Source organism: Mugil cephalus, chromosome 4 (genome assembly GCF_022458985.1).
Source record: "Mugil cephalus isolate CIBA_MC_2020 chromosome 4, CIBA_Mcephalus_1.1, whole genome shotgun sequence".
NCBI lineage: Eukaryota > Metazoa > Chordata > Actinopteri > Mugiliformes > Mugilidae > Mugil > Mugil cephalus.
Window position 1 is genome coordinate 25899967 of NC_061773.1, and position 12365 is coordinate 25912331.

A 12365-nucleotide genomic window follows, 5' to 3' on the forward strand; every position below is an offset into this window, starting at 1 on the left:
GCGCCATTCAAACTAAAAGCACAGCCATGTCCATCAAAAACAGAATTCAAATAAATAAATAAATAAATAAAATATAGCCAAAACAAATATATTTAGTAGGATTTGGGCTAAATTAAATATATATTTAAAAACCTAAACTATAATATTAGTTTAATCAGGGGTCTTCAACGTTTTTTAGGCCAAGGACCCCAAACTGATGATTAAGTAGTGACCCCCTGCCTACTATATGTGTTCTATATTAAACTCAGCCTAGTGCTATTTATAAATATACATTATTATTATTATCATTCAATATTAAGCTATTCAAATATTACACAGGTTCAAATATTCATTTTTTATTTCAAACATGTGCAGCAGTAGAGTGGCCGTGCACCTGCCGTAAACATAAACATACCTGACTGGTATATGTGTGTATATATAATTGACAGACAGAAGAAGAAAAATAATAATTCAAGTTTTCACCTTTAAACATAGCTAAATGTAGTAGAGACAGTGAATCACCAAAGCCATGTTATGGCACACATACTCCCACATGAGTGAGATGTCTGAAGCACACAGCTCATCTAAGCTTCGGATGAATGGAGCTAGCTGCACTGTTAGCTTCTCTTCTGCTAATATTACAGCGTGCATGGGGACTGAATAGTCTTGGCCAATTGCGGGGTAATATGGAGCCTTGTGATTGGTTCAGCAGCAATAGGGGCGGAGCCTACTGTGTACAGGAAGCTTAAAAACGGTGCTGTTGAGACAGTTCCTGTATCGCTGAATGACTAAAGTGACTGAATGATAACGTTTTCATCCTCCATTTATCCCTTTACTAAAATATATTGGATTCATGTTAATGTGCATTTAAAGAAATTTAAATTTGTGGGGGAAAATTAAATATATATATATATAAAATGTCCAATCAACCAAAGACTTTGCGACCCCGCTGCAGTACCTCTGCGGACCCTCTAGGGGTCGCGGAGTTTAGGTATCCCTGCTTAATTCATAGTCTTTACAGTCACACCGTATGCAACCAACAGGAACCGTTTTCCTCGCCCGGAGAAACGCAAGGTGCATGAAAAATCTCAGCAGCAGACGTGAGAACGTCTTCGTGCCGAGTGTGACGCCACTGGGTGCCATCGTCTCGAGAAACGACCTGGGAAAAGGGAAGGGAGGGGGTTTAAAAATGACTTCTCAGCTACAGTCAGATTTAAGACAGGAGGTTTATGTCTGTACAGTGGGTGACGTCTAATTTCAGTGTTTACCTGCATAAAATTCACCACGGGTTAGTTAACCCATCACATGACGGAGCAGACTCCAGACTGAGCAGACGGCTCCTTCTTCTGACCCACAGCGTCCAGACTGAAACACATTACACAACCACAGTCATTACACAACCACAGCCATCAGAACAAAAAGGACAAAATGCAGATGGCTATGTATGGTTTGGAGTATTTCTTGGACCCCAGATTCAGTTCCATTTCATTCATAGTTTAAAAATAAATAAGTGGAATTTTGTTTGTTTATGTTAAATACGTTTCTATCTCCCACCTGATTTTCTGTTTAATTATTATTATTATTATTATTATTATTATTATTATTATTAGCATTATTATTATTATTTTTATTATTTTGATGCTGTCTATGCTCCTGGTCTGATGGAAGGACTGGAAGAGCGAAGAGGAAACTGGGAATATAGTTTAAAAATATTGAGACCTGCATTATTTCACACCTTGGGTGTTATTTTTTCCTTCTTCTTCTTCTTTTAAAAATCTTATTATTATTATAAATTTTTGTAGTAAATGAGGGGGTTATATTCTGTGGCAATGGAAATAATGGAATAATGAAATAAACATGGTCAATAGATAAATAAATAAATAAACAAGAGGATGTCACGGAAAATGCAACTGATAACTTGTAGGTTTTAATTTAGAATTTTATGTTTTGCTCTTTTAAACATAGGAGAATATTCCTTCACGAATAAACTCACTTAAATTCACCTAGAAATTAATTAATTAATTGAAAAAAACTACTCACAAACAACAGAAAGCATTTGGCAAATGATAATATACCTCATTGATAAAGTTCTAATACAATATCCCAAACCACATATTAGTTAAATTTCCCATTGCATGAAATCTTTAGTATTCACAATCAATTGTGGGGCACCTCAGGGCTCTGTTCTTAAACCATTTGTTTTTCTCATAATATACAGTCTTTCAAAAGCTGTAACTAAAATGTTGCAAAGCCATTTGGATAGTTTTTCCAAATATGATCACTTTTATTATTATGATCACATAAAAAAGAAAGTTAATTCCTAATTTATTTCTTATTCAGCTGTTAAATCGTAAATGTCTGACTTTCTGGCAGCACTAGCAGGGAAGCAGCTCTCACCTCTTGGACGGCCTGAACGAAGTGTCGCTCTCTGAATGAAAGCTACGCACTTGTCTTGACTCATCAGTGGCGAGGTGGTCACCGGGTTCGCTGTGAATGGCTCTCAGTGTTGGACATCTGCCCGTCTCGGGGTTACTGCAGGGTAACTGGCTGGCAGCGTGGACAAGGTTCCCGTTGGGGTCGAGGGCGCCGTCCTCTCCGTGGTCGGGTCCCAGCAGCTCGTCGTTATGAAAACAGGGCTGAGCTGCCATGTTGGGCATGGACAGGGAGGAGGGATCAGCCGCGTGGGACAACTGCAGCTTCTTCATGTGATGGATCACTGTGGTTGCATTGAAGGCTTGCTGTAGGGAGGTAGGGACACAGACATTGTCACGATTCTGTGTCTTTTTTTTCACAGTGATGATTTTGAGTTTCCTTGACTTCCTGTTATGTGTTGCTCCCTTTGCTCTTAACTTGATTGCTTATTGGTTTCTCCTTGTGTTTCACCTGTGTCTCATCAGCCCTCTTGTGTATGTGTAGCCCTGCTTTTCCCTTTGTTCTCTGTAGCGTTGTTTTAGTGTTTATTCATATGTCTCCAGGCCATAATTTTTGTCATCTTGCCCCTTTGTTTCCTTCAGTGTTCATGTCTCCTTTAAATACTTTAAAGTACCTACAGCGGATCGGACTGCACCTGGGTCCTATCCCAACCCTACCTCCTTTTACAGATGCAGCAGTGATGCCTACGTCTGGCTTGAATTAGTAAAGACACGGCTTTATTTAGCAGTTTTCTAACTCTTTGTAACAATGGAAGCGACACTTCTTTTTACAATATAATCAAATACAAAGTTCCAACACCTTACAGGCCTCAACACTATATTTTAAGATACTACCTGGCCACTTTACGTTAAGTTCCTGTATCTTTTTAAGTCTACATCTGGTGTATTGTATTGTTAAACCGAACTACAATATATTTTGTGTGTGTGTGTGTGTTATGTTGTCTTACCTTCCATTTGGACTTGGCAAAGTTTCTCTCCATCTGTTCACAGACAGAGTGATAAATGTCCAGGTCTTTAGCTGTGTCCTCAGCAATCCTGCAATCAGATAAATAACAGAAGTCAGTGTGGAGGGAAAAAAAAAAAAACTAAACACAAAATGAAACTTATTTGTGGTCGAGACAAAGGACGAACCAGGGGTGTCGGAGTGCCTGTTCAGTGGTGAAGCGTTTTGTGGGGTTTTTCTCCATCATGTTCCTGATGAAGTCTTTGGCTGTTGACACATGAATTGGCTTCAGATTAGAGTTCAGTACTCTGACCTGCTACAAGCATATAGCAACACATTAGATTCTTATTTTAATAAATAATAATAATAAAAAGATATACGCTCATAAAGCACAAGTACGAACAACTTATCACCATCTTATCAGTTTATTTTATTATTTATCAGTGGCAAGTAGTGAAACATTCAGAGCGTGAATAGATGTGCACCGCACAAATCTGCACAAATGACACAATCAAGTCGACATGTCTCCAGTATCTTATGAAATCCATGCAGCCAAGAAGTGAATAGTTAGGGCAAATATTAGTGTTACTAATATAGTGGCCTAAAAGTGTTCTATTTCCTGCTTTAGAGCATCCGTATTAGTGATGTTCAGTGTTAGCGATTTCCTCTCTGATACGATACTGAGTAAAATTCAGACTGGTATCAGTGATATATATTTTAGAGCATAAAGACCTGGTATCAGAAGTATCGATATTTCAGTGTCGACACATCACTAATCCGTATATTTCTGATCAAATGAATGATTTTGTAAATATATACACAAGAGCAGAATTTAGAACGATATCCAGATGTTAAGGCATTTAGATGTTAAACACATCTTAGAATTAGAATAAGTTAGATCTTTTTCTAAAGTAACAATCGGGGAATTTGAGGACAGACATTTTAGACTTTGACTTTATTGAGTTACAAGGGAAATGGTCACAGAAGCTCAGTTTTATATAAAATAAAAGTCTTGAAAACAATTAGTAAAAAGAAAAAATATAATATAATGTACAAATATAAAAAATAAAATAAAATATGATATGATAGTATAAGCAAAAAATGTTTAATGTAAAATGTGCATATTTAAAAATCAACAAGAAATAAAAATAGGAGTAAATATACACTATAGGATTTTCTTTCTTTCTTTGGGTCAGGAACTAGCCTAATACCAGCTAATTCAATTCCTGCAGCCAAGTGAGAGCCGGCCTTGCCTATTTATTTCTGACCTAATCCAACAGGTCAAACCACGTCCTCAGGAGATGATGATGTCAGTATTATGTCCTGCATCAGGTTAATCTCTGCAGTAATATGACACAATCCTCCTCTAGTTAGCTTAGACCACAGCCCAGCACAGTAATTAGATTATTTCTGTCACAGTTTGTTAAACAGCTCAGCTATATTTAAGTTTAAGTAACAGACATGCATTCCCTCAGGTCATCAGACTCCTGAACACTTCATACAACTCAAAAACGTTTCGCACCCCGACCTATTAAAACTGAAATTACTGCAAAACAGCTGCTACGTTATGTTGATGTCTGACAGAGTAACATCTAGTCACCATATTGCACCGTATTATCATTCCAGTAAACTAGATTTTACTTATTTTTATTTATTTATACTTGTGGTTCCTAAGAGTGTTTCTTTACGTGCAACTAAACTACTGTGACCAGGCAATTTCCAAGCTTATGGATCATGTAAGTATAAAAAGAGGCTCTGCATGTATAAGGCTGTGACGTGTTTTTACACCTTTTCTAAAGTAGCTTTTGAGTCCAATGTCTAAGTGTCTAGATTCCCAGGTCTACTTAGTCTAAGGCTAATCCCTGCTCTGGAATATATTTTCCTGTTCATCGTTGCTCGGTGAATCCTCCTGGTATTTGGTTTGTGTTAACTATACCACTGCACTCATTCACACTGAATAGAAATAGTAATAAAGTTTGTTTTCTTTGTTTGTTTTCCTACCTGATTCGGAGATGTCATCCCAGAAGGGTGAATGAAAGGCATACTCAGCCCTCATTATCTTTGAATACAGGCGAGTCTCATTCTCCTCAAAGAATGGAGGGTAACCGCAAAGCCTGCAGCAAACAGAGTTAACTTTAGTTACAACTAGTCTTTTTCCTTTTTTACATTTCGGTTTGGCATGTCACCACTATTAATAACATAAAACCATTATGTGATTTAACAGAAGTCATCTCTTTACTGAGTATACGTTTGGAGAACAAATGGGTATAATGTGTATTAAATAATTATTAGACAACAGAAATATACTTACAGGATGTAGGTAATAACTCCTATGGACCAGCAGTCCACTGCTTTGCTGTAGGGCTTCTGAGCCAAAACCTCAGGCGCTGCAGATCGACAAAGCAGTGACACACATTTAGATTAATGCCACTGTGGATGTCCATCTACAGAAACTGCATGATTTACAATATGTAAAGTCACTTTCTGCGCTTGTATAATGAATCCATCCATCACCAAAATCTTTGGTTGATTAGGCATTTTATATGTGTGTGTATATTTATATAGATATAGATATTTTCATTTCCCCCCACAAATTTAAATGTCTTTAAATGCACATCAACATGATTCCACCTTATCTTATTAATAATTTAGCGATACAGGAGCTGAAAAACATTGAAGACCTGCTGTAGAGGAATAAATGACGGATGGTTAAATGACCCTGAAGTTAAAATCTGGGCGCCTGGATTGACTACTTAATGTTTTTAGGAGGCTAGGAATCACACACTGAATAGAACCTCATGATATTGTATATCAGGTAAAAAAAGGAGGAAGGTGCTCGACAAGTGCATGTGAATCCATCTCCTCGTTAACTCACCAACATATCCGGGTGTGCCGCAGGCTGTAGACATCACACCGTGTTCTAACGTCTTTGACAGACCGAAGTCACTGACCATGATCTTAGCGTTCTCATCCATATTATAGTAGAGGAGGTTCTCAGGCTGGAAAAGGGGGGAAGAGAGAAGATTTGATAAGAGTGTGTCTGAGTGTGGGCATGTGTTGTTGTCGTTTGTATGTTTGTGCGGCAGCCATCTCTTGCCTTGAGGTCCCTGTGCACGATGCTGTTCTCGTGCAGGTAGCTGACCGCCTGCAGCACCTGTTTGACCACTTTGCTGGCGTCCTTCTCGGTGTAGACGCCCTTTTCTACGATGCGGTCGAAGAGCTCTCCGCCTGACACCCTGCGCACACAAGAGGAGTCGTCAGTCAGTGGGTTCAGATGCACAGCTTCATCGAACTATGCTGGAAATTCGTCTTTCTGAATGCAGTCATTGTCCCAGAAAATGAATGACAGCAACATGTCCTCCTCCTCCACACTAGGTGGCGATATGTGTCTTTTCAGCGGGTTAATACAGCCCACTTTTCAGTTGACCAATTACATCACATAATAAACCAGAATCGTAAAGCAGCAGCAACAACCAGATGAATAATAGTTCAGCTTTTTAATCTTGTATGTGCTACTTATGATGCAGATAAGATGGCGCTATCCCTCAAGTGGTTCTGCTACCGGCTCTGTTTACCTTCTTCTTCTTTTGCGACCGGTTTTCTTGGATGTTTTTTGTTTCCGGGGTCAAACGCCAGCGCAGCAGTTGTGGCACATGTGCACGCACGTTGTCCAGTTAAAGTCTGATTAAGTCGTATACATGCTGCAGAAAATCGATTTCCAATCTCATTATCTGGATGTCTTAATCAGGATAAGGATTTTAGTTGTGTTTACACTTAAGTTGTCCAGTTAAAGTCGGATTACGGCAATAATTCATTTATAATTTCACGTGCATGTAAACGTACTGAGTGTTATAAACAAATCTGCATAATATGTTAGGAAACTTTTGGGGTGCATGTGATTGTTGTCAATGGGATGTTTCTTACCTGAGGATTAATTTAAGAGAGAAATGTGCCAATGCTACATTACGTATGCAAGGTAATCACTTGGGGGACACTTGGTGATGATAATGAGTGAACTTACAGTTGCATGACCAGGTAGTAGTGTGTACGACTCTCATAGAAATCTTCCAGTCCAACCACATTCTCGTGCTTTATCCTGAAATTGTAAGAAAAGGAACAAAGAACCATGTTTACAGTGTATGAGGCAGAACCCTGTTGGAGATCATCAACATGAATGTGTGCTATCTTTGAGGGTGATTAAGAGTTTTAGGGTAAAGGTCACATTTATGTTATGGTTGGGATTAGGGTAAAGGGTTAGCTACTTAGCTGAGAGGGTGAGTGAATGCATCATGTTAATGAATGTCCTCACAAAGATAGCCATATATTGTGTGTGTGGGTGTGTTTGTTTTACCTCCTTAAAACATTGATTTCATTCTCCAGGTTGCTATGAGCCAGGTGTTTTTTCTTCAGACATTTTAGGGCGTACAGCTTCCCCGTTGCCTTCTCTCGCACCATAAAAACCTCTGAAAACGACCCCCTACAGAAAGACAGCAAAGACACGTTGAACTGGGGTTGATGATGAGAAAGGACAATTTAAAGAATTTTCAATGTGTGTCGCTTAGATTTCGTCATTCAAACGTGGTTCAAGACAGAGAAATTCATATTTCCAGGGTGATGGACAGTTATCTGTCAGTGTTCTCATTTGCCATTAACTTTTAGGACACTGGAGTGTAAAAAATATCCCCAAATTTCCTTGTAACTGGTGGCGGTAGAGCAGAGCGTACTGCTAATTAAACGAAAACTCAAGTTAGTCTGGAGGGAGTGTGGGCGGGGCATCGACATCGTGGCTCCGCCCTCGGACTGTACTGATCAGACTCAAGGAAGAGACCATATTTATATACAGTCTATGGTGAAACTCCAACAGAAACTCTACAAGTCCAGTTGCCTTTCTTAACATTTCTGGATATACCACGACCTGGATGACTGAGAACCTTTACAAACTTGTATTTTAATCTTTTATATCAGAAGATTTGTCATCTCTGATCACAACTTGCAGCATAACTGCAGCCTGTAACATTAACTAGAAAGAAATATGCTTGTTTACTTCTAGTTAACTCAACTTGAATGTTTACTTTTTAATGAATGGAAACACGACGGCTGCCTTGATTGGATTCGTAGCGCGACAGGTGCCCCCATTCACGCATCTCCGTCTCGTGTTGTGCATGAACCCACACCTGCAGCAGCACCTGCTCGCGCCACCTCCCTCCACCTCCGCGTCCATTCAGGACACTAAGTACTACACGGCCAAGTCAGATGCTTAATCCTATAACGAAGTGGTGCTAGGATGTTCTCGCACTGCAGCTCTGACGTCAGCGCCCGGGAACCACGGACACTCGCACACATGCACAGAGGCTCAGCTCATTCACAGCCAGCCGACAGGAGAAAACGTTAAGCAGCTTTGGCAGCTCCTTCAGACAACCGCTTGTTCCAGGCGATTCTACCAGTCGCACTGAATATCTGTAAACTGTGTAAAAGCGTGTAAAAACTCCCACTGAGCAAACTTCTAGTTCTCACATGAACGTAAACATTAGTTCTCACTGAGTGCTTTTAAGCCTTGTTGGCTCATTTGTGACTCATTTTGTACACCATTGCTTTTATGCTTTTAGGTTTTTGTAAATCTGCCTCAATGTGAACGGAAATAAGTTTACAAAGTCTAAAAAAAGCAAATCCAGCAATTTAGTAGTTTCACTTCTAAACATTGACTGGACCTGTGAGAGAGTAGATTAGTTAACTGTGAAATGGCAGAGATATCCTGACTTGACCTGGGTCTGAATCTGAAATTACTTTTTTACTACGCACATTACATTAGGAGCATATTTTAGATTGAATTGTGTGTATAGTGTTTGTGTGTTTTTGTGCATTGTTTGTAGCTAGGTGTCCCAGGCATCTCTGTACGTCCTATGGGTCTGTGTTTGATGTTGTTACGTAGTTTTATTTTCAGATGGAGTCCAGATGGAAATTAGCTTTCTGCTAAATCTGATGCACACATCTATTCATGTTTTTGACGCTGTTAATTAATTAATGTGCACATTGTTCATAAACCTAATAAAATATATATGTATATATATATATATATATATATATATATATATATATATATATATATATATATATATATATATATATATATATATATATATATATATATTCCCTAGTGTAGGTCAAGCATCAGTGAAGCAAAATATTTAAATCATATCCCAAGTGTGACCTGGCCAAGAAAGGCAACAGCTCACGTCCACAATAAACATTGAAACAGAAATGCAAACTGTTTAGCAGACGAAATGCTGAATGGATTCCCGTCGTCTGTCTTTTAGAACAGAGCGAAAGGTCGGCTGTGATTCCTCGCTACCCTTCAACAGGTTGAAAACGTAAATCTCTGAACAAGCTCTTTCAGCAGCAGTGAGTAGATTACACGCACCGTGCAGGCCTCCATTGATAAAACAAGCTCTCTGGGAGATAATGAAAGAGTTTATCCCGACCCAGGCTGGTCCCAGGCTAGACAGAAAGATGAGAAACGAGTCCATCTGGGAGCAAATCACCACACTCACGACCAGAATATGCCACAATATGTAGACGTGTGTGGAAAAAGAGGATCTGCACACGTGGATCAATGCAAGTATCTAGACTGTCCCAGCTGTACAGAGACACAGACAACTGATCAGACCAGTTTAGAATCACCAATGAACCTAACAAGCATGTCTCATGTCTAGAAGACACACAGATACAGGGAGAACATGTCAGATGGATTCAAACCCACAACCTTTGTCATATGAGACATCAGCTCAAACCACCACAACACTGTGATAATTAACCTGTAATTAACTGTAAAACAGGAGCTGGACCGTACACGTGTGTCATACCGGAGATCGATACATCAGGCCGATATTTTACTGGTATCTGTGAATAAATAAATACCTAGGATTGCCCCTGCTTGTGCTCTACCTCTTTTTTTCATTAAATATTCATGCTCAATTCATGAGTTCAAAAAATGTTACTGGTTAAATTGAGACTTGTAACATTTGTTATCATTGTGTCATTTTTATCATCTCCAAATATCGTCTCAGAAAAATCGGCAGCACATATCGGCCATCGGCCAATTCGGATGTAAAAAAAAAAAAAAAATGGTATTGGTATCAGCCCTAAAAAAAATCAGTTGATATCTAATTCATACCTTTTATATAAACCTGGAGGAAAACAACACCTTCAGGAATAAATCAAAAGCTGAAGCTGTAACGAATAAAACATTAAATGGCTTGTAAAGTATGACAAAGAAATGCGTTACGGCTGTTAACAGTTCCGTGCAGCATGTTGCAAATCAGAGAATAGGTCATAGCAAACAAATCCTCACATATATACGCTGAACCATCACCTCCGTTTGTCATGTCTGCGTTTTTGCTCATTTTCGTGCCCGGTACTTACGATCCCATTTTCCCCTTGAAGGCAAACACGTCCTTGATGTTGGTGGTGTTTTTCTTCCAGCTGCAGATTATTTCTTTTCGCCCCATCTTGGCTCTGACGTTGCCGTAGATTCCTGAAGTGTAGATAACATCAAATACTGACATTTCTGATTTTTTTTTTTTTGAGAAAAAACAAACACATATCATCATGGTCAGGTAGAGCTTGAAAGTCACTATATAAAAAGTGGAATCATTTCAGTTTAGCAGGATCTATGTGTGAAGCATCAAAGTGAAATAGTTTTACGTTAGGCTGCAACTGAGGCCTGATTGGTTGAGTCCTGCACTGATACTTGTCTTTCTGTAAAGTTACGATCTTCTCGCAATTTCAATGCTGCAGAAATGTTCTTTTTCTTACAAGTTGGGCTTTGGGCCTCAGTATTATTCCTGCTCTGACCCCGAAGCCTTTTCTGTTTCATAACCTTTACAGATGTCTCCACACATTACGGCCATGCTCTGGTTACATAAACAGTTACATGGCTGAGGTCAGCTCTGGCCCGGTAAAGTACATTTGTACCTATCGGTTACAAAAGACTGAAAAAAGACAGAGGATTACAGAGGTAAATAGCACGGCTTAGATAATCTTCACTGCTACCCCTCCTGCCCTTTCTCTTTGTGCTGTGGGAACAGATTAGCAGCTGATTCCTTGACAGAATAAGAAACTGGGTTATTTTACAAACCGGGCCTCAAAAGGCCTAAATCCTACAACGGATCATTACAATGTCTCCATCACATTTCAAACATTTTGCATGAAGAACATTTGAAAATGCAAAATGCAAGAGCAGAACATCTCAGAAACATATGCTCATCAACATTTACTACAAGTGCTTCTAATTTAACTTCAACCAGTCAAGTAGGCATCTGCAGAAAATAACCCTCTCAACTTCTGTCCCTGCTCTTACTGTTACTAACTGTCTTCAGGCTGAGATGGAAGAAAAATTGGGGCGTAACATTGAGCAGCTTTTGAAACTCAGAATTTAGAAGACGAAAAATAAAACATGGTGAAGATAAAAATATAATTAAGACCATTTATCTGTATTTGTCACTTGGTTATTCCCAAACAAAAAAATATGTTGAATTAAATGTTTTTTTGTCTTCTATAAATGAAGTAGCTGCATGTGCAAGTACTGCAGGTTTGATATCTCTAAAGTTTCAATATGCATTACACGAGAAAACATTAAGAATAAATCACTGTGTGTTTTTACCTGAGGAGCGGTGTAGAGGGAGCTGGGTTGAGGTATCCTTGAATGTACCTGCAGTTTCAGGTGGACGGAGGCTCTTCAGGACCAGGGGAGGAGCCTCGTCCGCTTATCTCCTCACAGCTGTGGTAACACAGTAGTGATGGGAAGCGCAGCTCTTTTCTCAGAGTCGACTCTTTTATCACGGCTCTCAAATAAGAGTCGATTCTGTCGTTTTCCGAACGGCTCTTTATTCAGTTTTGTTTATAGCCTTTAAATATTTCAGCGCAACACAGCAAATACATATGAATTGTGTGTTAGCAGGCCCGTTTGAATTTAATTTTTTAATGAGTAGCCTGTATAATTGTCTTATTTTGTG

The 12365-nt window shown here is 39.1% G+C and overlaps 1 protein-coding gene across 1 annotated transcript; it reads right to left on the reverse strand.

The window, feature by feature from the left end:
• Nucleotides 1–368: 368 nt before the first annotated feature.
• LOC125006858 (calcium/calmodulin-dependent protein kinase type 1D-like) lies at nucleotides 369–12085 on the reverse strand. Its single transcript, XM_047583315.1, has 13 exons — nucleotides 12014–12085; nucleotides 10774–10885; nucleotides 7706–7831; nucleotides 7376–7450; nucleotides 6452–6590; nucleotides 6230–6353; nucleotides 5666–5741; nucleotides 5356–5468; nucleotides 3543–3621; nucleotides 3359–3446; nucleotides 2377–2717; nucleotides 1248–1344; nucleotides 369–1138 (listed from the first exon to the last, which is right to left on the reverse strand). Exons 2-12 carry the CDS (start codon nucleotides 10857–10859, stop codon nucleotides 1281–1283), a joined length of 1311 nt encoding a protein of 436 aa, XP_047439271.1. The 5' UTR covers nucleotides 10860–10885; nucleotides 12014–12085; the 3' UTR covers nucleotides 369–1138; nucleotides 1248–1280.
• Nucleotides 12086–12365: the final 280 nt, after the last annotated feature.

What these genes read in the sequence shown, in the direction of transcription:
- LOC125006858 (XM_047583315.1), bottom strand. Translation starts at nt 10,859, where the DNA reads ATGGGGCGAAAAGAAATAATCTGCAGCTGGAAGAAAAACACCACCAAC. An exon ending in TTCAAGGGGAAAATGGGATC is followed by an intron (nt 7,832 to 10,773) that starts GTAAGTACCGGG and finishes GTCTTTCTGTAG; the next exon opens with GGGGTCGTTTTCAGAGGTTT. An exon ending in GGAGTTATTACCTACATCCT is followed by an intron (nt 5,469 to 5,665) that starts GTAAGTATATTT and finishes TGTTTGCTGCAG; the next exon opens with GCTTTGCGGTTACCCTCCAT.